General features: G+C 32.7%; 3 protein-coding genes across 3 annotated transcripts; all 3 read left to right on the forward strand.

Moving 5' to 3' along the window:
- The first annotated feature begins 2,520 nt into the window (after positions 1–2,520).
- LOC131012821 (protein LEAD-SENSITIVE 1-like) lies at positions 2,521–3,190 on the forward strand. Its single transcript, XM_057940816.1, has 2 exons — positions 2,521–2,659; positions 2,754–3,190. The coding sequence occupies exons 1-2, from the start codon at positions 2,566–2,568 to the stop codon at positions 3,188–3,190; spliced, it is 531 nt and encodes a 176-aa protein (XP_057796799.1). The 5' UTR covers positions 2,521–2,565.
- Positions 3,191–6,337: 3,147 nt separating this feature from the next.
- Positions 6,338–7,663, forward strand: LOC131012831 (protein LEAD-SENSITIVE 1-like). Its single transcript, XM_057940823.1, has 2 exons — positions 6,338–6,407; positions 7,239–7,663. The coding sequence occupies exons 1-2, from the start codon at positions 6,338–6,340 to the stop codon at positions 7,661–7,663; spliced, it is 495 nt and encodes a 164-aa protein (XP_057796806.1).
- A 7,492-nt stretch (positions 7,664–15,155) lies between these two features.
- LOC131005998 (protein LEAD-SENSITIVE 1-like) lies at positions 15,156–16,710 on the forward strand. The gene is made up of 2 exons (XM_057933150.1): positions 15,156–15,307; positions 16,087–16,710. Exons 1-2 carry the CDS (start codon positions 15,220–15,222, stop codon positions 16,548–16,550), a joined length of 552 nt encoding a protein of 183 aa, XP_057789133.1. The 5' UTR covers positions 15,156–15,219; the 3' UTR covers positions 16,551–16,710.
- Positions 16,711–25,291: the final 8,581 nt, after the last annotated feature.

Raw genomic sequence — 25,291 nt, forward strand, 5'->3', positions numbered from 1 at the left:
CGTTTTAGACGAGTACTCTTTTTTCCTTCTACGGTTTTTCCTACCGGGTTTTCCGTAAAAGGGTTTTAATGAGGCTCGGCCCTTAGTCTGTTTCTTTTGTACTTTCAAGGGTTTCTTAGGTTTTTCTTTTATACATAATAGCATGAGGATGGATATATTTCGTCTTTTACTGTATCATGTTTCGGCTTCAGACTTTGGTATTTGCTTCTTCTTTTTTTGTTTTTTTTGGAGGAGGAGACAGAAGTTTATTTTTAAGAATCGAAAAAATCTAAAATCATCATAATCAAATTCGATTGGTGGAAGTGTCTAAAATTAGTTTCTGAGTTCAGAGAATTGTTTGACTAAAAATATATTTAGTTAACATCTTTTACTCTAAAACAAACTTATTTAATGCTTTATTTTAGTTAAAAAAATCATCAAATAAAAAATGTATTAAATAATTACAAATATTTATATATTTTCATTTATTCCCGTCGATTTTCGACGGGTTACCGACTAGTCTGTTTCTAATAAGGCTATGATTCAATCACAAAAATCTGTTTAAAGTGTATATTATACTCGTCCTAAACTTTATTAAAAAGTGGTTTTAATACTAATGTATAGTCTTTCAAACTCATATAATAATATTCGTCAATTACTTTAATTTGTATGAATTATAAATATAAGTTATTTTAATTATTAGTTATTCCTAGCCATAACAATCGAGTATATTGGAGATAAATAATTAATTAGTTATTCGTGGCCATAAAGTCCTATAACAATCGAGTATGTTGGAGATTCTCATAGTGATTCTCCTCCTTTTCCTCTTTTTTTTTTTTTTTTTTTTTTTTTTTTTTTTTTGTGTTTCTACATTCTTATATATGCGCAATACTTCCCCTTTTACCTTTTTTTGTGCAAGGAAGAGTATCTTCTTGGCAGTAGCGTATCTAGGAAATTATTTGCAAGCAGGGACTCCATTTGTCGTCTTCGTCGTCGTCATCGTCGTCGTCTTCGAAGCATGGGAAATTATTTGCAAGCAGGGACTCCAATAAAAGCAACTTTTAGCTTATGACGCCAAAATGGTCTCCTGTGCGACGGTCGCACAGGAGTGCGACGGGTTGACCCGGCCCAAACCCGCCCTCCTGACCCGGAACCCGCCCAAACCCGGAACCCGCCCAAACTCCTAATTATTACATTTGTGTATAACAATTGTTACTTTTAATAAGCATGATATATACATTTGTTCGCACAAATGTATACTTATATAAATATAGGTATTTTCCTTCATTTAATATACAGTATTATATTTTCTAAACCCTAAATTCTATAAACTAAACCCTAAACCCTGTAAACTAAACCCTAAGCGTGAACACTAAACCCTAATAGGTGAAAACTAAACCCTAATAGGTGAAAACTAAACCCTAAGCATAAGATATACATTTGGTCGCACAAATGTATACTTATATTAATATAAATATTTACCTTCATTCAATATAAAACATTATACATATCAATATACATTTATATGAACAAATGTATATATTATGTTTATGAAAAGTAACAATTGTTATGCACAAATGTAATAATTAGGAGTTTGGGCGGGTTCCGGGTTTGGGCGGGTTCCGGGTCAGGAGGGCGGGTTTGGGCCGGGTCAACCCGTCGCACTCCTGTGCGACCGTCGCACAGGAGAATTTGCGAAAAATGAAATAGAATTAGAAAGAAAAAGAACTCCATTTGTGTGTGTATTGCACTCTCCAAATAGGAAACTCCATTTGTGCCCTCCCTTTCTCTAAATTTCACGTATTGTGGAATAAGTTGGATTCTCCAAAAGATGCTAGCTTTGCAAAATTCGCGGCCTTTTAACCCTTATTAAGAGTGTTAGAAATGGATATTGGGCCCATTCCTCCCTTAAAAGGCCTTATAAGGGAGAGGGTTGCCTCACCATATAAAGTGGCTCATGCCACCATCTCCAATCCAATGTGGGACACTTTAATACACCCCCCGCACGCGCAGCGTGGACTATCCCAAACGCCATCTGTTGACAACGATATTGGGAGGGCCCATCATTGGATTGGATTGGTTCTGATACCATGTTAGAAATGGATATTGAGCTCATTCCTCCCTTAAAAGCCCTTATAAGGGAGAGGGTTTCCTCACCATATAAAGTGGCTCATGCCACTATCTCCAATCCAATGTGAGATACTTCAATACACCCCGCACGCGCAGCGTGGATTATCCCAAACGCCATCTGTTGACAAAGATATTGGGGGACCCATAATTGGATTGGGTTGGCTCTGATACCATGTTAGAAATGGATATTGGGCCAATTTCTCCCTTAAAAGGCCTTTTAAGGGAGGAATGAGCCCAATATCCATTTCTAACAAAGAGAAAGAAAGAAGATATATACCGTTAAGACCACCCTAAGAAACGATTTTTTGTTTTTCTTAGTCGGGTTGCATACTTGCATGGCCTTTTGTCGTATACCTGACAGTCCCCTACTCTCTCTCTATATACTCTCTCTCTCTCCCTCTCTCTATATATGTATAGAGAGAGAGAGCAGGCGATCACATCGAGTGTGAGCTAGAGATGGGGTTTGTATCACATCGAGTGGAGAGACGGTTCTTGAGAGCAGGCGATCACATTTACAGTTGGAGAACAGGCTTTGTTTACTCGCACCATGGTATAGTATAATTCTCCCAACATTTATCATAATTTCGTTCTTGATGAATACTTGACAAATTATTCCAATGAGTTTAGTTTATGAAAATTGTGAGGTATCTACATGGGTGAAGACCAAGTGGTACACTTCACCTGCGCATCAGCATCAAGAAGCTGCGCAGCTTGTGAGATGTTCGAGTATAGCGATCGGGACAGCGGAGTGATCGCATCTTGTCTCGATTGCTTCCTTAAATCGGGATCGCTGCGCCGTTACAAGTACGGCGTTAGCAAGAGGAGGTACTGGATGAAACGCCCCGGGACTTGCAACACCGCGGAATCCGGCCCGGTGGAGGTGGTGATGGAGAGGGCTGAGTCTCTGCTGGCAAAGAATGGATTTGGGGAATATAATTTGTTGAAAAATAACTGTGAAGATTTTGCGACCTTCTGCAAAACTGGGCAAGGCTGCAACCGTAATGGGACGGCCCGTCGCTACGGTCAAGCCTCCCTTATCCCACCAGCTTTGGCTTCATCCCGGCGCAACCCTAAACCCTAAACCTTTAGGATGATACACGTGAATTACTCTTTGTTTTATGAATTACTGGTATAAGTGGGATTTTATGCCTTCTTATTATGCACATGATTTTATTTTATTTTTGATAAATTTACAATATTAAATAAGGAAATTAAATGGTCGCGCCACATGGGAGACTCAAACTCAAGACCTTTGGCCTTAGAGATTAACCTCTTACTGTTTGACCAACACACGCACACCCATGATTTTCTTTCTGACGTAGTATGGATGCATTTGAGTGCACAAATGAATGCTTGTTGTGTGTTCAATATTTGTTCCGTAAATAGTGTCTAAAATACGATATTTACAGTTTTTAAATTATTATTTTTAAATATGATACAAATCTGAAAATTGATTAAATAATGAAGATTTAATTAAAAGGGAATAATGGTCTTTTTACAATAAAATTGATTAGCATTCATGTGTTTGTATTCTTATGGTTACTAACTTACTATGAATTTTTAAATCATAATATAATTATTTTAATACAAATGAAATAAGAATCATTATGTGTATATTGATATTATATACTCCCTTCGTCCCACCGAAAGTGGTGCGTATTCCTTTTTGGGCTGTCCCACCGAAAGTGGTGCATTTCCTTTTTTGGTAATAATTTTACACTACAAACAATGTGGCCCCACACACTTTTACACTACAATCTTATTCTCCTTAAATCTCGTGCCCAAAAGAAGTGCACCACTTTGACCGGGACGGAGGGAGTACATAGGAAATTGACATCTTAGAGCACCTCCAATGCAAGTGTCTTAGAGGGGTGTCTTAGAAGTGGTCCACACCTAAGACACACCCATCTCCAATGCATTGTGTCTTAGGTAGGTGCTTAGATCCCCATTTCCACAAAATTCACATTTCTACACTTTTATTTTTAAAATTCATATTTTATTAAAATTAACTTTGATCTTAGAGTGAGTCTTAAATTTCCATTTCCACAAAATTCACATTTCTACACTTTAATCATATTTCTACACTTCTATTTTAAAATTAAATATTTTATTAAAATTAAAAATTCAATACTCTCCGTCCCTAAAATAACTTCTTTTTTTTCCATTTTGGACGTCCCCTAAATAACTTCATCTTTCTTTCTTTTCATTTTTGGACACCTACCCCACCACTAATAATATTTTATTTATTCTCACTTTTCACTTTTCACCACTCCCAATACTAATTATAACACTTTTCACAACTTCCAATAATAATTAGTATCATTTTTTCTTCACTATCAATACACTTTACAACTTTTCATTAAAACTCGTGCCGTCCCCAAAGAGGAAGTCATTTCAGGGATGGAGGGAGTATTATATTAGTTAAAATAAAATATAAGATTTTAAAATTAAAAATATTGCAATAATTAAAAATTAAGTGAAAATGAAAAAAATTAAAAAATTACTAGGATTTAAAAACAGAACAAATATTTAAATAAAAATTAAAATCCAAATTAAAATTAGAAAAAAAAAAATTAAACCCTACCCACCCCACCCCACCCCACCCACCGCTTTTTTTCTTCCTTCGTCCCCACCCAGCCGCTTTTTTTCTTATTTCTCCCCCATCCTCTGCAACTTGCTTCTCTATTTCTCCCCCATCTCACAGTCACAACATTTTTTTTTTTTAATCGCGCGTGGAACGCACGATTACCCCAATCTCCCCCCAAGCACCGGTGCTAAGCTTCGCCCCGGCTTCGACCCAGCCGAGGTCTCCAATGCGGCAGCCTGTCCAGCGACGCGGATCGACGCCTCCTTCGCCTCGCGCGCTGAAGGTGCTCTTATACATAGAAAAAAAAAAAGAGAATCTTATTGTGCGTAACTATATTAATATTAATATTGGTGTCTATTTATAGAGTATAAGAAATTAAAAACTGTTTATATTTTGTACTCCATTTTAATATAACAATTAAAATATATTCAAAGATTCATCATAATATCCAAAAATAAATTGATAAAGTGGTATAAATAGACGTCGCGGTCGGCCTTCCTTGATACGGAATCCAGAGTGACTAAACAGTAAGTGGTGACGTTAGTACGAATAGCTGACGCGAACATGGGAGTTGCTGAGTTGGTATATAACGCATGAGAATATTCAAGACATCCGGAATGGAAGTATAATTGACCGGTCTACAACTAGAAGTAATCAAATCTAAATTTTAAATCAGGCTCAATTGAATTTTATTAATATTTCGAATTTTCAGATCAATTAAAATTAGTCCCTCCATCCCACTTTCACAGTCCATTTTACTTTTTCACATATATTAAGAAAATACAATTAATATTGCCTGAAAAATACAAATTAAATGTAATTACTCAATTCTGTCCTTATTTATTTTATGAATATTTTGACCATATAGGAAATGGTTCCAATGTGATTCATCTTACATGGTGAAATCTCATAGACTTAAATTGATTTATAAGCGTTGATTTAATGTATCATATGACTAATATTTATCTGGAGGAGGGAAATTTCTACTTTAGTTCGAATCTTGGATTGAGCGAAAATTTTACTAATTTTTTGATTTATTTATTTTTTTATGAATTACATAAGTAAATAAAGTAATTTTAAAGACCGCGCGACAGAGGATTCAACACAAGACCTCGGGTTTTAAACATTAACCTCCTACCTCTACGCCAATACACGTGCACATATTTTTGAAATATTGTTATTCAATATTGTATACTACCTTATTCATCATTATATATTGGTTTATTCATTATTATCACATCTCATGAAAAATAGTAACAATCAGAACCTAACTATAATTATATATATGTGTGTGTATAAGTTTAAGTTTTTTTTTTCTTTTATTGGTATTGACCGTGGATGATTAGCAGTTGTGTTAGTCGATTATAATGAATGATTTGTTCCTAAAGCTTTTATTCTGTATTTGTGAAATTTTCACATACTTTAAATTTATTTCGTATTTGTGAAATTTTCAATTCAGATCGAATTTAATAATTAAAAAAAATAGATTCAAATGTTCGAACTAATATTAGTTCGAATCAGGTGGAATCATGCAAAAATTCAATCTACAATCCAAACACTCGTCCTAATCCTAATCATGAGACTTGAACGGTTGAACCAGAAGTTAAGTGCGTTTTTGTGTTTGACGCGCGCCAGCTGGAGATGGGGTCCACAAATGTCAGATGGGAGCTGAGCTGGCGCCAGCTGGAGATGGGCATTGCCAAAGGTGTAGGTAAGACATTTCCCCACTTTGAAACCAATTTCTTTTCGAAATTATTCTTTTCTCCAATACTTCGGATTCGAGTCTCCTGTAATGTGCAATTTTTAAATTTAATTGTTAATTCATTAAAAAATCATAATTTAAATTTTAATAGTTTTAACATAGTAAATCACACAAGAATTTTGAACTCTAAATGTGATCAATAAGATATTTAATTAGATTAAGCCAAAAAAAATAGTAATAGTTGAGTTTTAATTAAAGGTGAGAATGTGAGTTCAAAAAAAAAAATTAAAGGTGAGAATGAAGATAGCATTAAGACCACCCAAGGAGATGATTTTTGTTTTTCTTAAAGTGCCTGCCGGGGTTGCATACCGCCATGGCCTTTTGTCATATACCTGACAGTGAAAATGTTGTCCCCCACTCTCTCTCTCTCTCTCTCTCTATATATATATATATCGAATTAAAAATCCCAAGCTAGAAGCTAGAGTGTGTGTGGAGATGGGGTTTGTATCACATCGAGTGGAGAGACGGTTCTTGAGAGCAGGCGATCACATTTACAGTTGGAGAAGAGGCTTTGTTTACTCGCACCATGGTATACATACATACATTTATTTTCGTCCTTGTCTATTGTTTTCGTCGATACATTTCCCGCCCGTTATCTGTCAGTAGTGTAGGCACTGAGAGAGCCTCTGCTTTGGTGGATGAGATAAATAAAATTCAATTGCATGATTAGAGTGCATCAAATTAAGCAACTGATCATGTCTTATCACTCGAACCAAACGCATCCCGAGATGTAAAGAATATATTATCGTTAGTTTTATGAAAATTGTGAAAAATTGCCAGGTATCTTCATGGGCGAAGACCGAGTGGTACACTTCACCTGCGCATCAGCATCAAGAAGCTGCTCAGCTTGTGAGTTGTTCGAGTATAGTGATCGCGACAGTGGAGTGATCGCATCTTGTCTCGATTGCTTCCTTAAATCCGGATTGCTGCGCCGTTACAAGTACGGCGTTAGCGAGAGGAGGTACTGGCTGAGACGCCGAGGGACTTGCAACACCGCGGAATCCGGCCCGGTGGAGGTGGTGATGGAGAGGGCTGAGTCTCTGCTTGCAAAGAATGGATTCGGTGACTATGATTTGTTGAAAAATAACTGTGAAGATTTTGCGACCTTCTGCAAAACTGGGCAGGGCTGCAACCTTAATGGGACGGCCCGTCGCTATGGTCAAGCCTCCCTTATCCCACAGGCTTTGGCTTCACGCCGTGCATGACCATCACTCATGCACGGACAACACAGCAACACAACAACTGAAGAAAACAATGCAATGAGCTCAAGTAATCTGATCGTCAAATGCTTTATATAAATATGGGATCGTGTATTAATTTCTCTCTTTGTTATAACAATGGAACAATAATTTATATCAATGTCCATCTCATCATTCCATCGTTTCATTACGTTTTCTCTCTCTTCCATATCACCAATGCTCCCTCCCAACCAACCACAGCTGTTCAACCATGACATAGGAGTATATAATATTTTTTTATCATAATATAATTATTGTAATACAAATGAATTAAGAATCATTATGTGTATATTGATACTCCATTTGTCCCATTAATCTTGTTCTGTTTTTGTTTTTGGGTTGTTCTATTGATATTGCCTTTGTTTCTATTTTTAATAATGATTTTACACTACAAATAATATATGACCTTACATTCTAATTTATACAGTCTTATTACATTAATGTAACTCTCCTTAATAATTGTGCAAAATAAGGACAGGCCTAATGATCGACCGAGGGAGTATTAATTATATACCTAGGAAATTGACATTATATATAGAAAAAAGAAGAGAATCTTATTATGCCTAACTATATTAATATTTGTGTCTATTTAGAGAGAATAAGAAATTAAAAATATTTATATTTTTTATTTTTTTTATTTTAATATAATAATTAAAATATATTCTAGATTTATCACAATATTCAAAAATAAATTGATAAAGCGGGCCTTCCTTCTTCCTTATCAAGTTGATAAGGGAACCAGAGAGTGATTAAAAAGTAAGTGGGGGTGTGAAGATCAGAAAATAGTACGAGTAGCTGACGCGAACATGGGACTTGCTGAGTTGGTATATACAGCATGAGAATATTCGGGCCATCCAGAATGGAAGTATAATTGAACGGTCTAGAACTAGAAGTAATCAAATCTAAATTTTAAATCAGGCTCAATTCTTTTGAATTTTCGATTTAGATTGAATAAAATTTTATCAATATTTCGAATTTTCGGATCAATTGAAATTAGTACTCCCTCAATTCCACTTTACTTTTTCATGACATATATTAAGAAAATATAATTAATACTCTCTCCGTCCCACGAATCTTGAGTCAATTTCTTTTTTCGATCGTCCCACAAATCCTGAGTCATTTCTATATATAGTAAGAATTAGGAAAAAAATAAGGGTTTCTAATTATCTAATCACTTTTCTACTTAATTTATTATCTACACAGTTAAAACACTATTATTCAATTCCTTATTTCTCGTGCCGAAAAGAAGCGATTCAAGATTCGTGGGATGGAGGAGTATTGCTTTGAAGATACAAATTAGATGTAACTATTCAATTTTGTCCTTATTTATTCTATGAATATTTTCATCGTATCATATATGAAATGGTTCCAATGAAATTCATCTTATATGGTGAAATCTTGGAGACTTAGATTGATTTATAATTGTTTGATTTAATGTATTATATGACTAATACTTATCTGAAGAGGAGATTTTTTTTTACTTGAATTCGTGTCCTAGATGTAGTGAAAAATTTACTAATTTTTTGAAATATAATTATTTAATATTATATACTACTTTATTCATCATTATATAATCGTTTATTCATTATTATCACGTCTCACGAAAAATAGAATTCTCATTATAGTTTTTTGGGTATTGAGCGTACGCGTATGATTAGCAGTTGTGCTAGTCGATTATGATGAATGATTTGTTCCTAAAGCTTTTATGCTGTTGTAATCGACTAATCAGTAAGGTTGATATATATTCCAAATTTTCAGATATTTTGAATTTATTTCGTATTTGTGAAATTTTGAATTCAGATCGAATTTAATAATAATAAAAAAAAATAGATTCAAAATTTCGAACTAATATAGTTCGAATCAAATTTCATTTTTTTTCGAAATTTGAATTTTCGAATCAGGTCGAGTTATGCAAAAAATCAATTAAGATTTCAATTCGCTACTTTTCCCCTATTTTAGGGGGTTGTATGATAGGGAACTATTCGCTACTTTTCCCTTATTTTAAAAGATGAGTTTTGTTACAGTTAGAGGCACCTTAATTTAATTTATCTTTGTTCCTGACGTCACCCATGCCGTGAGCCTAAATTTCATCGCGTGCTAGTCCGACTAGATCGATACTTTTGGCAATGTTTAAAGTGTGATTTCTGAGAGTTATTGCCAAAAAATGGTTAAGAGCACATGGATGAGACATACATAACCTTGTGATCTTTTATTTCATAATGCCTGAGCACATGGAATTTTATTGCCAAAAATGGATGAGACATACATAACCTTGTGATCTTTTACTTCACAATTTGCAAAAAAAAAAAAAAAAAAAATGAGAATTACTTGACAATTTGCATTAAGATGACTATCCCGCCAGATGTACGTAGCGGGTATTCTTCATCACCGTATTTTTCTTTCTTGTTTTATTTTTTATACTCTTTTCGTTTCATTTATAATGGCTTAATATTATTGTTTGGTACGATTATCAAGAATAAGAATGGTTAAAGAATGAAAAAATGATCGAAAGTGGTGGAGTCCATAATTTTTTATGGGAGAATGTAATTTTCTTCTTTGTACCAGATAATTATCAATGGGATGAAGGAAGTCTCTTTTTTAACCATAAGATCATAATCTAACATTTATTGTTCCACTTCTAAATATTTTGATTGTACTAATTTATGATTTTTGCAAATATTATGTAATGTTGAATTTTATGTGTTGAAATAAATTGATTGTTTTGCCGTTCTTAAGAAAATTTTATTTTGTATATACTATAAGTGCGTAATGATTTCATTTATGATTTGCAAATTAATTAAGCTTCAGAGTGTCCCTCTCGACTCATGGTCATGGATATGACACGTAAATTAAATCTCTTGAATTTTTTTTTTTTTTTTTTTGAGAGAGAGTTAAATCTCTTGAATAGCAAGTGTAAATTTGGGCAATAGTTGTGGGCAGTGGACTTAGGGTCTTTTATTTTAGGGTTAATTTGTTTTAAATACATAATCTTTACACGGTTTTTGGTTTTTCTCAAAATAAATAAAAGTTTGTTCTAAATACATGAACTTTCATAATTTTTGGAATTTCCCATGAAAGAGAATTCAGACAAAATTGAATCTGGTGTGATGCTGAATTTTGCTGACGTAAAAGATATATATGATGTTATATACTATGAAATTTGGGTATTTTAATTATTGTGAAATAAATTGTACTACATTAAACCTTTAAGATATTACACGACAACAAAATCCGACTCTAAAACAAATTTAATTTTATATGAATTAACTTTTGTGGGAAATTCCAAAATGTGTGAAAGTTTTTGTATTTAAAACACATTTTTATTTATTTTGGGAAAAACCAAAAATTGTGTAAAGTTTATGGATTTAAAACAAATTAACCCTTTATTTTATACTATAACTTAGTTGTTGTACAACAATGCACACAAGAACTATTCCCTTCGTTCACAAAAATTTACCACATTACCAATAACACGGATTTTAATAAATTGTAAATAAAATTATTTGTGAATCAATGGATACTACTTTAAATGTGAGTGAAGTTGTGTAGATTATGTTATTATAAATAGGAGTGACAATAGTAAATTTTCATTATGTTGTTGGAGATGATGCCAAATGGAAATTTCCATAAACGGTGTGTTATCTTTAATTGTAAATTTATTATGAGAAAATGTGAGATAAAAAAAAATCTCCCTTTAAATTTGTAATTTTGTTTCCCTTATTTTTCTATAAAAGACAATTTCACCCTTTTTCATTCTTTTTTTCACTCCAAGAAAAAATAATATTATTCCTCTATTTTTCTGTTTGATAATAGTATAACTCCTTATAAAGGAAATAAAGAATGAAATGGTGAATTTTCTTTTGTAGAAGAAATCAGAGAAAATAAATGAAGGATTTAACACTTTTTTTGTATCCCTCTTTTTCTTAGTGATAAATTTACAATTACAAAAATCACACCCTAAGAGGAGAAGAGGAATTTAATTGGGCTCGGTGTGGGCGTATATTATTAAAAAGGAATGGGCCTACTTATTTTTGTAAGCGGGTAATTTTAAACACAGCCCCCAATTTTCTCACTATAGCCCCTTATTAATAATAATAATAATAATAATTATTATTATAATTTTACAATTATAGCCCCCATTTAAAGTTTATGATAAATTAATAAGTTTTTAAAAATTAATCTGCGTACAATCTCTTAACAGATAAATCACGTATAACCTCATCCTGATTCTTAAATAACCCTAATAATTCCATCACCATAGCCCCCAACTCAAAATTTTAAGTAAAAAAAAAAACGCACAGACGCAGACACAGAAAGAAGAAGACGCAGGAAGGCATAAGGAAGAACAAAGTTCAACGTCATCTTCATTTAGTTTATCTTGGGATTTGACGATATTTTGCTTTTTAAGATGCATAATTTAAATGAGAGTTATGAACACGAAAAAAGTCATATATTGGAGGTATGTATAATTTTTTTTTCCCAATCAATTTAGTATATCATCAGAGACGTGATCATGATTTGATTTTCTACTTAATAAGATCAAAAATATAAAAATGGTGTGTGATTTGTGTTATAGCAGGGGAAGTTTTTTCCTTAACTTTTATGGTGCTTGTTAATGGTTTTCTTTACTTTTAATTTATGGAGGAGTTCTGGAAATTTTATTCTCACTATAAACATCCTTCGTATCCAAATAAAGTCTATAGGGCTAAGTTCTTCGTATCTAAATTCTTCACCTACAAGTTGTAATAATAGAGTCTCTTCTGTATTTCAAAGGGCAAGATGCCAATTGGCAGATTAAATATTTTTTGCTTTTTTGGATGTTATATATTGAAGACACTAAAAAAGTTCAACTATTTGTTTTATGGTAATGCAAGGTTTGTTCTTAGCTCTCTTAGCCTCGAACTGATCAGACAAGGTCTTCTCCCTAGCCTTCTCAGCCTTAGACTTGTGGATGCTCTCCTTGACAACACGTTTATTCTTGAAAACTTTACACTTGAGCTTTTGAGTTTGTGTGAAAAAAAGCAGTAAAGAGAAATGAGCTTAGTCTGCTGCTGCTGCTTACCAGAATTTTGTATATTCTTCCTGCTCTGCTGTCTTCAAAACTCTTTATAAATTTTTAGATTTTGCTTCTTTATAACATCTCAGCTCTTCCAAAAGCATTTCATCATTCAAATTGTTACCATGTTTTAGTCCAAACACTTGCATTTTCGGTAAATATATATCCATCCAATCAAAAGCAAGATTTCATAAAACAAATCACATAAACGTGAGTAAGATTGCTTAAGGGGTCGAGATTCATCATACAAGTTAGATTCCCTAAAAACACATTGTTTTTATTGTCTATAATCTATATATTTCCAATCATATTATTATTCAAGAAGCAGCTACACCAGTATATCACAAAAAACCAACTGAAATAGATGCTGAAGACACTACTAATAGATAAACAAGAGCCTACTTATAAGATAAGGGCACCAAAGTGGGCTAAATTAATCATATGTTGTATGTTCAATGTTGTGAAAAGCTTAAGCTACATCTGCGATACGCATCTCCAATGAATCAGCTTCATCTCCGTCAGCAACAGGGGACTTATAACCTTAAAAAAATTCCTGCAAGAACATAACAGTTTCTGTGAGAGATTGAACTAGCTAATTGTCGAGAGAAATTGGAGGGGAAGGAAGATGCTCGATATCATCGATGATATGCATAAGAGAAACTAAGGCTGCATAGGCCGCCATGATTGAAGGGAAAACAGTGTATATTTTTCTGAGAATTTCGGACAAGAATTTGATAGAATCTTAGTTCACTTCTGCAATGGGATGCTTGCCATCTTCCAAAATCAGTCCAATTAGCCTAACAGACCATGAAGGTGGCTCAGAATTTCTCATCTCTGTACTTATATCTGTTTGGTTAGCAAAAGTATTGAAGACATATATCCAAAGAAACTTTCAACCCGGACAGGATTTTTCACTACCACATTGGCAGATTATAACTACACCACTAGCAAAAAAGATAAAACAGAACCAAACAAACCAACTATCAAAGCCTCATAGCAACAATCAACTAAAAATACAATCTTTACCCATATTTGCTTTCTTTGAGCGCCTGAATTTCCTCCTTAGTCAATGGCTCCCCACGAATCTCCTCTCTGGAGCTCACATGCTTGGGCCTAGAACCGGGAAGATATGGTCCGGGCGCCTGGACCGGCTTCGCGCCATTTTATGAGTCGGCGACAGCTTAAGCGAATCGAACTCCGGCAGCTTCTTCTTGCTGGGCGGCAGCGGCCTCCACCCCAGACACGGCTTCGCCATCGTTTCGGGCCCAAATAGGGACACCAACGGCTCCCGCAATTCACCGGATTCACCTTCGGCGTCTCTGTGTAACTATACTGACACAGAAATGGTCAAGGGAGAATCGAATCATTTTCCGAGGCGAAGCTCGTCTTCTATCTCTTTCTGGGACCTCTGGCGCCCGATGAATTTCTGTGTGGCGTTGTTCCACCGGTAGAAGCATATTTCGGTAGTCGGCCGGTGGGGCTGGGGCCGGACCGGCGGCGGCGAAAGAAATTAATTCTTGCTGGTGAAATCAAAGTTTCGATTAGGACTGAAAATATGTTATGTAAATGTTCTTCTTCACTTGATGTTCTTCGATGTTCTTTGAGTTGGGGGCTATAAAAAGTTATTTTAAACTATTTCAATTGGGGTTATAAAAGTTTTGAGATATACGAATTCTTCTTTGAGATTAATGTTTTAAATTTTATTAATTTATCATAAATTTTAAATGGGGGCTATAAGGGTATAATTGTAAAATTATAATTAATTTTATTACAGTATTATTTTTAAAAGGGGGCTATGATGAGAAAATTTGGGGCTATGTTTAAAATTACCCTTTGTAAGCTTGTTTTGGGATCTTAACTAAAATGATATTGAATTGGGCCCAGCTTAAAATGAAAGGAGTTTATTTGAAATAAAAAAAAAAAACTGTTAAGTTATACTTTAGCAAGAAAAATATTTTGAATAAATTGGTTTCAAAAGAAAGGTCGAACCAATGGAACCGTTGGTATCTCAACCGATCAAATAATTTTTCAAGTTTTTTATTTTTGAATTTGAAAACCTGGGTATAATGAATCTAGTTATAGAAGTAGCAGCAGATGAGTACTATAAATTAAATTAAGGATTATTATTTTTTTTTAAAGAAAGATTGAGAAATTGCTCAAATGCTTAAAATTAGAATTTCATCAAATTAATTGCTCTGCATAATGCAGTACGTTGTTAGGTCGTGGCATTTATGATCGACAGCTGACTTGAAAATTGTGGTTGGAAATTTTCATATTAATTAAAATAAAAATGAAATTGTTGATGATGGAATGGTTTTGATCATAGGGAATTGAAAAGGGCAGTAATGTAATCTTGTAGGCTGCTCATCTTCTATATAATCTATGTAATGACTAATTATACACATATCATTCATCACTATCAAAACACTCTCAAGTGTGTGTGTGTGTGTGAGAGAGAGAGAGAGAGATGGGAAATTATATGTCAAAAGTGGAGAGAAGCGAGTTGAAAGCAGGCGATCATATATACACACGAAGAATAATTTACTCACACCATGGTTTCTCTCTTTCCTACCAATTCTTTTATCAAGTTTCTTTTTTCCCATTTTTTTAATATTATAAAAAAATTCAGCTGTCGTTCATTATTTGAGTTGATGCATCTATATTTCCTTTTTTAATTGTGAATAATTTGATTTTAGATTTTTAGTGGAGAAATTATGACAAACAATATACATTGATTCTTGGCTTGCAAAACAAATTTGTCATAAATCAAAACGAATGCAACTACGTCTTTGTCTTGCTTAGTTTCTTGACAACATATATAATAATAATATGATGTACAAATGTGTATATTTATGGGAGAGTTAGGCTATAAATTTTCTTTTTATAAATGTTTCATTTTTTTCATTATTATATTTAGATTGTATTTTGCACCATTTTCAATCGATAGATATACATCAAAATCAGTTGTTATTAATTACCATTTATTATTAATTATTATATATAAATTTTATAAATAAGTTTATAGTATAAATTTATTTTTCACAATTCATACCTTTATACAACGAATTCATACGTGTTCTACATAAAATTCATACATTAAAAATTGTTTTTATTTCTTATTTTAAGATGTGCTCTCACGGTAGCCCACCCCTGATGTACAAATGTGTATATTTATGGCAGAGTTAGGCTATAAATTTTCTTTTTATAAATGTTTCATTTTTTTCATTGTTATAGTTAGATTGTATTTTGTATTATTTTAACCTTTTATATATAAAATTCGAATTTCGCCCGTTCAAAATTATTTTCAAAATCCTAGCTCCATCCCTGATCGCAGGCATCTACGTCGGCGACGACAAAGTGGTGCACTACGTCGGCTTGAAACGACCGTCGTCGTCGTCATCATCATCATCATCATCGTCCTCAGCGTGGCTCTCGAGCTCGAGCGCGACGCCGCCGTGCTCCGTCTGCGAGGCATTGGATCAAAGAGAGCATAAAAATGGAGTGCTAATTTCATGTTTGGATTGCTTCCTTAAAGGAGGGTGGCTGTACCGATACGAGTACGGCGTAAGCAAGTGGGGCTACCCTAAGGGGACGTACAACGCCGCCGAATCCGCGCCGGCGGAGGTCGTGACGGCGAGGGCGGCGCAGCTGCTTCAAGATGGATTCGGGGAGTATAGCTTGATGAGTAATAACTGTGAAGATTTTGCAACCTTTTGTAAAATTGGTCGACACTCTGGAATCTATGGTCAAGGCTCCGCAGCCGACGCTCCCTTACATGCTCTAAGCCATGTACCGTAGTCCGTAGACTTCTTTAGCTTCGAGTTCACCGTCACATAATTTTCAAATTAATTATTTTAATGTTTTTGGTACAAAAACGAAAATATATACTCTTTTTTTTTAATCATGTGTGTGTTGTTTAGTGGTAGAGTGGTTAATGTTTGAAGTCAAAGTTCTCGAATTCGAGTCTCTCGTAATTTGCAATTTTTAAATTTAATTGTTAATTAATTCATTAAAAAAATCATATTTTAAATTTTAATAGTTTTAACATAGTAAATCACACAAGAATGTTGAACTCGAAATTGTAGCATCCTTTTAAGAGATTAGCAAGAAAATAAATGTGATCAATAAGATATGTAATTAGATTAAGCCAAAAACAAAAGTTAAGGAAAAAAGTGGTATGGCAAAAAAATACACGAACTTTAGAAAAAGTTGCAATTTTTACCTGAACTTTCAATTAAGTCAAAAAATACATGAATTTATATTTTGTTGCAATTTTCACCCGAGTTTGACTTTCAACGAAATTAAAGCTGAGTTGGCAGTCGGAAATTCATATGATGTTAGTCTAACTTCTTATGATAATGAGTATTTAGAAGCTCGGATGTCTAAGAATATAAAAATTAATATATTTGACTTAATTTCAAGTGTCAATTAAGCTCTAATTTCGTTGAAAATCAAATTTACGTGAAAATTGCAACAAAAATATAAATTCATGTATATTTTGGTTTAATTGAAAATTAAGGAGAAAATTATAATTATTTTCAAAGTTCGTGTATTTTTTGGAAAAAAAATTAGTAGAATTTGAGTTTTAATCAAAGGTGAGAATGGTCCCACAAGTAATACAAGCTTGTGGAGATAAAATGTCACATTTATTGCAAAAAAAAAGACATTAGAAAGAAATTGGCAACAACATCACTGTTGCATGATTGCATCCCTCCTTAATTCTTGGCAATTTAGTGAATGCAAGACTTACAGCTACTCTGACGAGATTTCATTTTACAATTCACCTATAGATTGAGCTTATTTTTACCAAATTTTCGTGTGCAATAGCAACGCATCACAGAGGACTCAAAAGTCAAACCCAAGACCTTTGACTTTAGGTATTAATCCCTTACCGCTTGACAATACACGCACACTGAATTACGTAATGCAAATTTAGCTAACTGATTGGCTACAAAGTTAGAAATACGACAAGTCCAACTGATCTTCACTTGGTCAAAATGAGGGAAAACCAACTTGATATCACGAAGAATTCCTCCAATGACTGAAAATTGATCATGATCCTCTTATGTGAGTTTTCTGTTTGATTGTGTATTTTCTTTTCTAGAATTATGGAGTTCTGATTCAGATCATAAATTCCTTGTTCAATTTCTCAGCATAGTTACGATTTTGAACAATAAATTGATTTGTGCATTTACTTTTTTTTTGATCGGAAAAGAGAAGTTGTATTAAAGCAAAATGGCACCAGAGGTACCACAAGAGGCCACAAGAAAAAGAAGAGAAACAAGAAACAGAAAAGGTGGAGCACGGACTGTATCCAGCAACCTCCCCAAAAACAGCCAAATGAAGAAAAAAAAAGAGAACCAAAGTTAAACGGAGAGATGATCTCATCCAAACCCCAAGATGGCAGAATAGTGTGTGCCGAAAACAATCTAGCAGAAACTAGACAGATAAGCAGGGGGCCAGAGAGAAATCCGGAGAACACCAGAGGTCGAGGCAAATCCCATCTTTCAACATTTTAAACGAAGAAAGCCAGCTCCATAATCTGACTTTAGCTTCCAGAACAAGGTTTTTGACTTCACAAAATTTATCTTCGAATCTGCTTTCGTTTCTTTTTTTCCAGATGAGCCAAATAACACACATCCACAAAGCTTTAAGGATTTTGCGGCATCTCTTACCTCTACCTTGATGACAGAAAGAGATGAAGTGGTGTTCCACGCCACTTGGTCTAGCCGTATTGATTTGTGCATTTACTACATTGTCCAAGACTTGTTGGCTCGTGATAAGCTTTAGTTAGTGTCTCGACTTAGCTTTTGATAAATTGTGTAGAAAAATTATCATTTCACTTATTCATAGATACTAACTCATAACACCGTCAAAAAAAGATAGTAACTCATAACATATTATCTCTATTGACAATGCATTTGTTCGCTTTTATTGAAATTCGTGTCATCCTCTTTTAGGAATATTTTTTGGAAGCGAAGGAAATATATTTTAACAAAAAAAAAAGCACACATGTAAATTGTATATTAATTAAGTTGTGCTTGGATGTGATGAAAATTGTAAATGATGCAAATAATCCAACAATAGTTTTCCTTTCCCGAAGTTCTACGTCGTTTCCCACCTCTATCTCCAATCAACTCATTGCTTTTCATTTAAATAAAATAAATCCAACCGTAAATTTGATTATGGGGAAGGCAAGAAGACATAAAGAAGCTCAAGGGTCTGTATTTATTTATACTCATGTTGTTTCCACATGAGACGCAGATCATCAAATTTATTCCACCTTAAACACATACAAGAATCATTTATTGTGTTTACTTGAGTCGTTTTGCCCGAGCCTTACTCATTTGCACGCGTCATTTTTATGTTTACTCGAGTCTTACTCAATTGATATAGGGCGTTTACTTAGCTTACTCATCCACTTTTTTAATAATGGATAAGTTGGATGAGTCTCCCCAATGCAGACTTTTTAATAATAGATTTAATAATATTTTTTAAATTATAAAAAATCTCATGTCCCGTACATCGCACGGGGTGCGTAATAGTGTTTATGTAAAAAGAGTGGATTTTACAATGTTCAAATTAAGATAGTAAAAATAAAAAGTATTCAATAATATAAAAGTTTTAAAAATAACCACACTTACTATTTTACTTTTGTAATTAAGGTAAAAGAGGAAATTAATTGGACTTGCTTGTGGGCCTATATAGATAAAAAAGGAATGGGTTTGTATTTCTTTGAGGTAATGGGCTTGTAAAAAAGGTATTATTTGAAGGCTTATTTCAAAGCTTGTAAGATTGAATTGGGCCCGTCGAATTTGTTGGACTTCACAGCTAGGGTTAATTTAAATACGGAAAGAAAAATACACAAAAAATTGTACTATCATTGAAAAAATTAAAAACAAAAACATTGATCAATTTGCAGAAAAAACGCCGCCTCAAAAAATTTGCAAAAAAAACGATAGAAAAAGAGAAGAAAGAAAATGCATAAACTTTGCATCATTAAAAAATTAAAAACAATTCCTCAAAAAAAGAAATTGATTAATTTACAGCAAAACAATAAAAAAGAAAAGAATAAACGAAACAGTCGTCGACCACGAAAAAAATTCAAATAAAATTAACTGTCTTTTTTTTCAGAAAGATCAAATGAAATTAATTTTGCAACCCTTTTGCGAATCAGTTATCCATCCAACTTTTTAATTAAAATGAAATTAACTGTCTTTTTTTTTTCAGAAATGTATGGAGTGTAGTGCGAATGGTTTAAGAAATATGTGGGGTACACTTACCAAAAAGGGAAATGAGTACTCATTTCGTAGACGAACGAAAAAAAGAAATATGGGTACTCATTTCGTAGACGAATGAAGTATTTTTCAACCCAACCTAGTTACATCTTTAGGGTCTAGGTAGAAACAACATGATGGCCGAGGATGTAACCCAGAATTCATTAATCATAGGAGAGAATCTTTAATTTGTCGTGGAAAATTACACTATTGCCTTCTTCCTGCTTAAATAAATCCTTTTCCATCTAATGAAATTTCCAGTAGATTATTCCAAAATCTTTAGAGCAAACCAATCCATCAGACTGTGCCAGCTGTCCGCGCAAACACGGTCATCAATTATCATTTTTTATTTTAAATTCAATTATACCCCACTTGCGGCAAAAGATCAAATAAAAGAGGTGATCTTACTATATAATCGAGTTATATCAACACTTAGATCTTGATTAGTACTTTTATCCAAACTCACATCCTGATTCGAACTATATAAATAATATCATTATAGGTGCGCATTAATTCGATTGTACAGTACACCTGTGTGTACTTAAATTTTTTTGTTAAAGAAAAAAGGGCTTAATGCCTTGGCCCCTCCCCCCACTTGATCCTCCAGATTATATTATTAAGGCTTCTCACGAATTTAAATATCAACTTTGGAAAACATTCTCTTATTTATTAAAGGACAACTCTTTTCCCATGCCATTTTATTTTCTTTAAATAACCTAATCTAAACCAATTTAACATTTGTACACCCACGGAATGAATGTTGTGGTTAATTTTAATGGCAAATTATGTGATGGTATATAGAAATTAAAATGTGATGCGAGAAAAGAAGAGGGGCGAAAAACACAAAAAGTAAAGGTTTAAAGGAAAAAAAAGTCGTGGGTCGATGCATGGACTTGTCATTGATTTAGACCGTTTGTTAAGTAACCAAATAGTAGATGATAAGTTGATATTTGATTTTTTTTTTTTTTTTGTATGTAACTTTTCCCATGTTTCTTATTGAATTGTTAAATAAAAATGAAAGAAGAGTGAAAACCGTATCACGACTTATCCAAGATGATGATGAGTTAATATTGACTTATCCAAATAGGTCCATAAATTTTCCCATGTTTCTTTTTCGTATATTCTTTATATATTTTTGTTTACTAAAGTTTTAATGATTAATTCAAATAAAAAAACAAAAGAGGTAACCAGATCTAGCCAATTAATTAATTCAAATAATAATAAAAAAACTCCCTAAAAAAAAAGAGGTAACCAGATCTAGCCAATTAACCAGTGGTGCCCACATGAAATAGTATTCGGGTTATTTCATTTGTGATGAAAAGTTAGGTGATGGTATATATAAAAATTAAAAAGAAGTGGAGTTGTTGACTTATGATTTCAATTTTTGACGGAGAAATGTGTTCGGATCTAAAGATAAAAAGGGGTAGGTGCGAATAAAATTCCTTTTTTTTAGTTAATCAAATTCTGACTCTGTGTGTGTCGGTGTGTTGGTCGTATCAAGACATTGATTATTATACAGTATCTTTCTTCCTTGATGCCAATTTAATACTCACTCCGTCTCCTTAGAAATATATCACTTTTATAATATAATGTCTCATTATAAATATTCAATTCTTTTTTTATAATATAGTAATTTTTTTCTATGCTTAATATTTAAATTATATTTCACCAACTCATTTTATCTACTTTCTACAAATATATTAATTTTCGTATTCAAAAGTAATGAAACATTTGTAATGGAACGGATGGAGTAAGTAATTTTTCTTTATTCCCTTTTTAATATAAATTAAAAATTAATACATAATAACAAATATTTGTACATAATTCATTATTTATATTCAGACATTCCAATAAATTGATGACCAAATTTGGTGACTGGTGAGTACCAAATTTGAGCTTTTGTAATGAGACAAATAGGAGGTGCTGTATCAATCCCCCATGATTATTGCTTTCATAATCACAAACTCATTAGATTAGTCTCATAATCTTATCTCATGGTGGGGAAGTAGAAGAATATTAAAATAAAATAGTTATGATGATGACGAACACGCCTTTCGACGAAAATAGGAATTAATATTTACTAGCTGCTCTACTCCAAAAATGGAGTTTAATTCACATGATTTTGGACTAGAAGACATGGGATTGGTTAAGCTTATTTTAAAGAGCTTATAAGCTCTTGAAGTTTATAAGATGTAATTTTTTAAGAATTTATAAGTTGTCAAAATGTTTAGATAATTGAACTTATAAATCGGAGAAAGAATTTTTAGTTAGAGATAGAGAATCATGTTTTATTATTTAGATTTTTCTTTAACTAATTAATACGTTTATCTTTATTGTGTTTTTAATTATTTTTGTTAGACGTATAATGTCATAAAATTGATGTCATTCCACTAGGTCACCCCAAAATTCGTTTATTACCGTGCATTGCAAAAAAAAGTGGACATGCATCAATTTAAAGTTGAATAATCTGCCCCAAAATCACACTACTGCTTTTTACCCAGTCAAAATTCTTCTTCCATAATTTAGTGTGAACGGATGAAAATAATAAATTGAATATTTTTATAACGGGCGAAAGGAGAGCTTCCTTCATTGTACTTCAAATATTGTGTTTTCCTTTCATATATATAAATAATCTTCGATATTAAGCAGCTTAAAGCTTCTTAGCTATTAAGGAAAGATTGTGTGGCGGCAAATGTCATTTTAAAGCTGTATTTAAATTCGTGATCAGGAGGAATAATACCATGTACCATTAATACTATGTATTATATTCACAAATAATATTTGATCATATAGAAAAAGGATTTCAATGAAAATGGTCAAATATAATGAAAATAAATTTAGAACGTCAAATATGTAAATTATATGATCGATATCGTGTAAAATGTATAAAAATAAATGACAAGCCAATATAAATCTACCGAATCCTAATTACCTATGATTATCTAAGTTCCAACACTTACCAAAGTACTAAACGAGAATCAATGGCATAATCAATTACTCCCTAAAAAGTTGAATCATACATTCCCTAAAAAGAAAGAGTCAATAAAATAATTGGAATATTCAATAACCAATCAACATATATATACACTTGGCAAAACTTTATGATATAATAGTGAATGAAAAGAGAATATAAAAGGTACGTAAAAAGGAAAGGTGAATTCTGATTATAGCCTCCCACCCTCCACATAGGTAAAAGATATTCCATCAGTACATCAATTCTTGATGCATTTTACTATTATTTTTGTTCGTCCATTAATTCTTGATCCATTTTATTTTTAGTAATTTTTTTATTTATAATAAAGTGGGACCCTAATTCTATTCACAATATACTACATCAATTTCTTAAAATTCGTATCATTAGCAAATGGGTCAAGAAATGCTAGAAGGAAGGAGTAAAACTTTTGGTTTTGTCAACTTAATTTCATTTATTTTTTTTAAATGCATTTCGAAATTTGATTAACTAAAATATCTATTGATTTTTTCAATTGATTATTTGATTAATTTTATAAGGAAAAGGAAATTGTATCATATTATTAATAACCTGTCATAATATTAACCCGAGATAACATACTTACATAAATAAATCAAAATTACTCGATATGTCTCATTTAACATGACTATTTTGTCATTTTGGATTGTCCCGTTACAAATGACCAATTCTAAAAAATGAAATTATTTGTATCTCACAAAAAGTTGTGAGTTTCACCCTTCTCTATTACTTTTGCCATTTAATCATTATTCTTCTTAATAACTGTGTTAAAAAATAAGTGATCATACTTAGTGGATGGATTGAATATAATATTAAAGATAACTATTAGTTTATGTCTCATCGCTTTATGTCTTCTTTTCGTATAATAGAATTAGGGTTGGGAATCGGGTCGGGATCGGGTACCCGATCCCGAATAAGGCCAAAACCCTATACCCGATCCCGAACCCGAAAAAAGATCGGATACCCTAATACCCGAGTCGGGTATTCGGGTACCCTAAATTACCTGGTCAAAATTGCATCTTTCAAGCCAAACTGTGAAAATCGGGTATTTCGGGTATTAGGGTACTCGAATTACCTGATTTGGCTTAATCAGGTATAATGAATCAAAAATCAACATCTAACTATAAAGCGATAAACGACACAATAATTTACGTGGTTCGATCGTTAGATCTACATCCACGAGTGAGTTTTGGGTGTTTCACTATATTCTTGGAGAGTGTTTACATTTACAACTTGAGAATTGAAAGAATGACTAACTTTTCTAACTTATCTAACTTAACTTATGAGTAAAAAATGAATGATCCCTATTTATATGCTATTAAGTGAGTTTGGCATATTTCACCTCTAAGGCCCATTTATCTAAATAATCAGGCCTAAGCCCTTATTACATGAGTCTTGAGCTTGAAGCCGAGTCGTTGAGCTGCCAAGATAATTTCCGATTGATAAGGTTAACCCTGTCAAGTCAGTGCTGCACAAAATATTTGAAATAATAATATTAATGTCAATAATAATAATAATAATATAAAAGAAATATTTCAGCCATATTAATTGCACAGCATTGATGCAGAGTTTACTCCTCATCAGGGTAATAGGGTACCCTAATACCCAAAAATACCCTTTTTTATTAAAAAATTCGAAAATAAATTTAAAATATACTCCATATATTAAAATTTCGGGTAGGACTAGGGTTTGAAAAAATGAAAGTTGTGATTCAAACTTATTTTCAGCTTTTATTTTTAATTAAATTAATTAAATAATTTTAAAATATATATATTAAAATTTCGGGTAAATTCGATACCCGATTTTTTGCACCCTAAACTACCCGATCCCGAACCCGACCCCGAAAAATTCGAGTATAGAGTACCCGATACCCGAATCCTATCTTCCCACCCCTAAGTAGAACATATAGATGAAACAAGAAGACTTGGACTAATGTGCAAATTCCTATGTCGTGATTTAGAGAAATATTTAGTTATGTGCAATCGACTTTTGAAATATTTAGTTATGTGGACTTTTGAATATTTAGAGAAATACCTATGAGTAATATTGAGTGTTTAATTATTGTCAAATTTAGATTTAAAAACCTTATTTATATGATTAACATTCGTTGATAATTGAATGTTAAGCTTGAGTTTGATGACATTAGTAGTCAAATTGATTTGAATTGATTAAATCCTAATCTTATACTCTGAAATATCCTAATGGTATTATTTACCATCATTTTAAAATTCGAGCAATTATCCAATTCAAATATTTCAGGAGAGACGTTATTA

This window comes from Salvia miltiorrhiza, chromosome 1 (genome assembly GCF_028751815.1).
Source record: "Salvia miltiorrhiza cultivar Shanhuang (shh) chromosome 1, IMPLAD_Smil_shh, whole genome shotgun sequence".
Lineage (NCBI taxonomy): Eukaryota > Viridiplantae > Streptophyta > Magnoliopsida > Lamiales > Lamiaceae > Salvia > Salvia miltiorrhiza.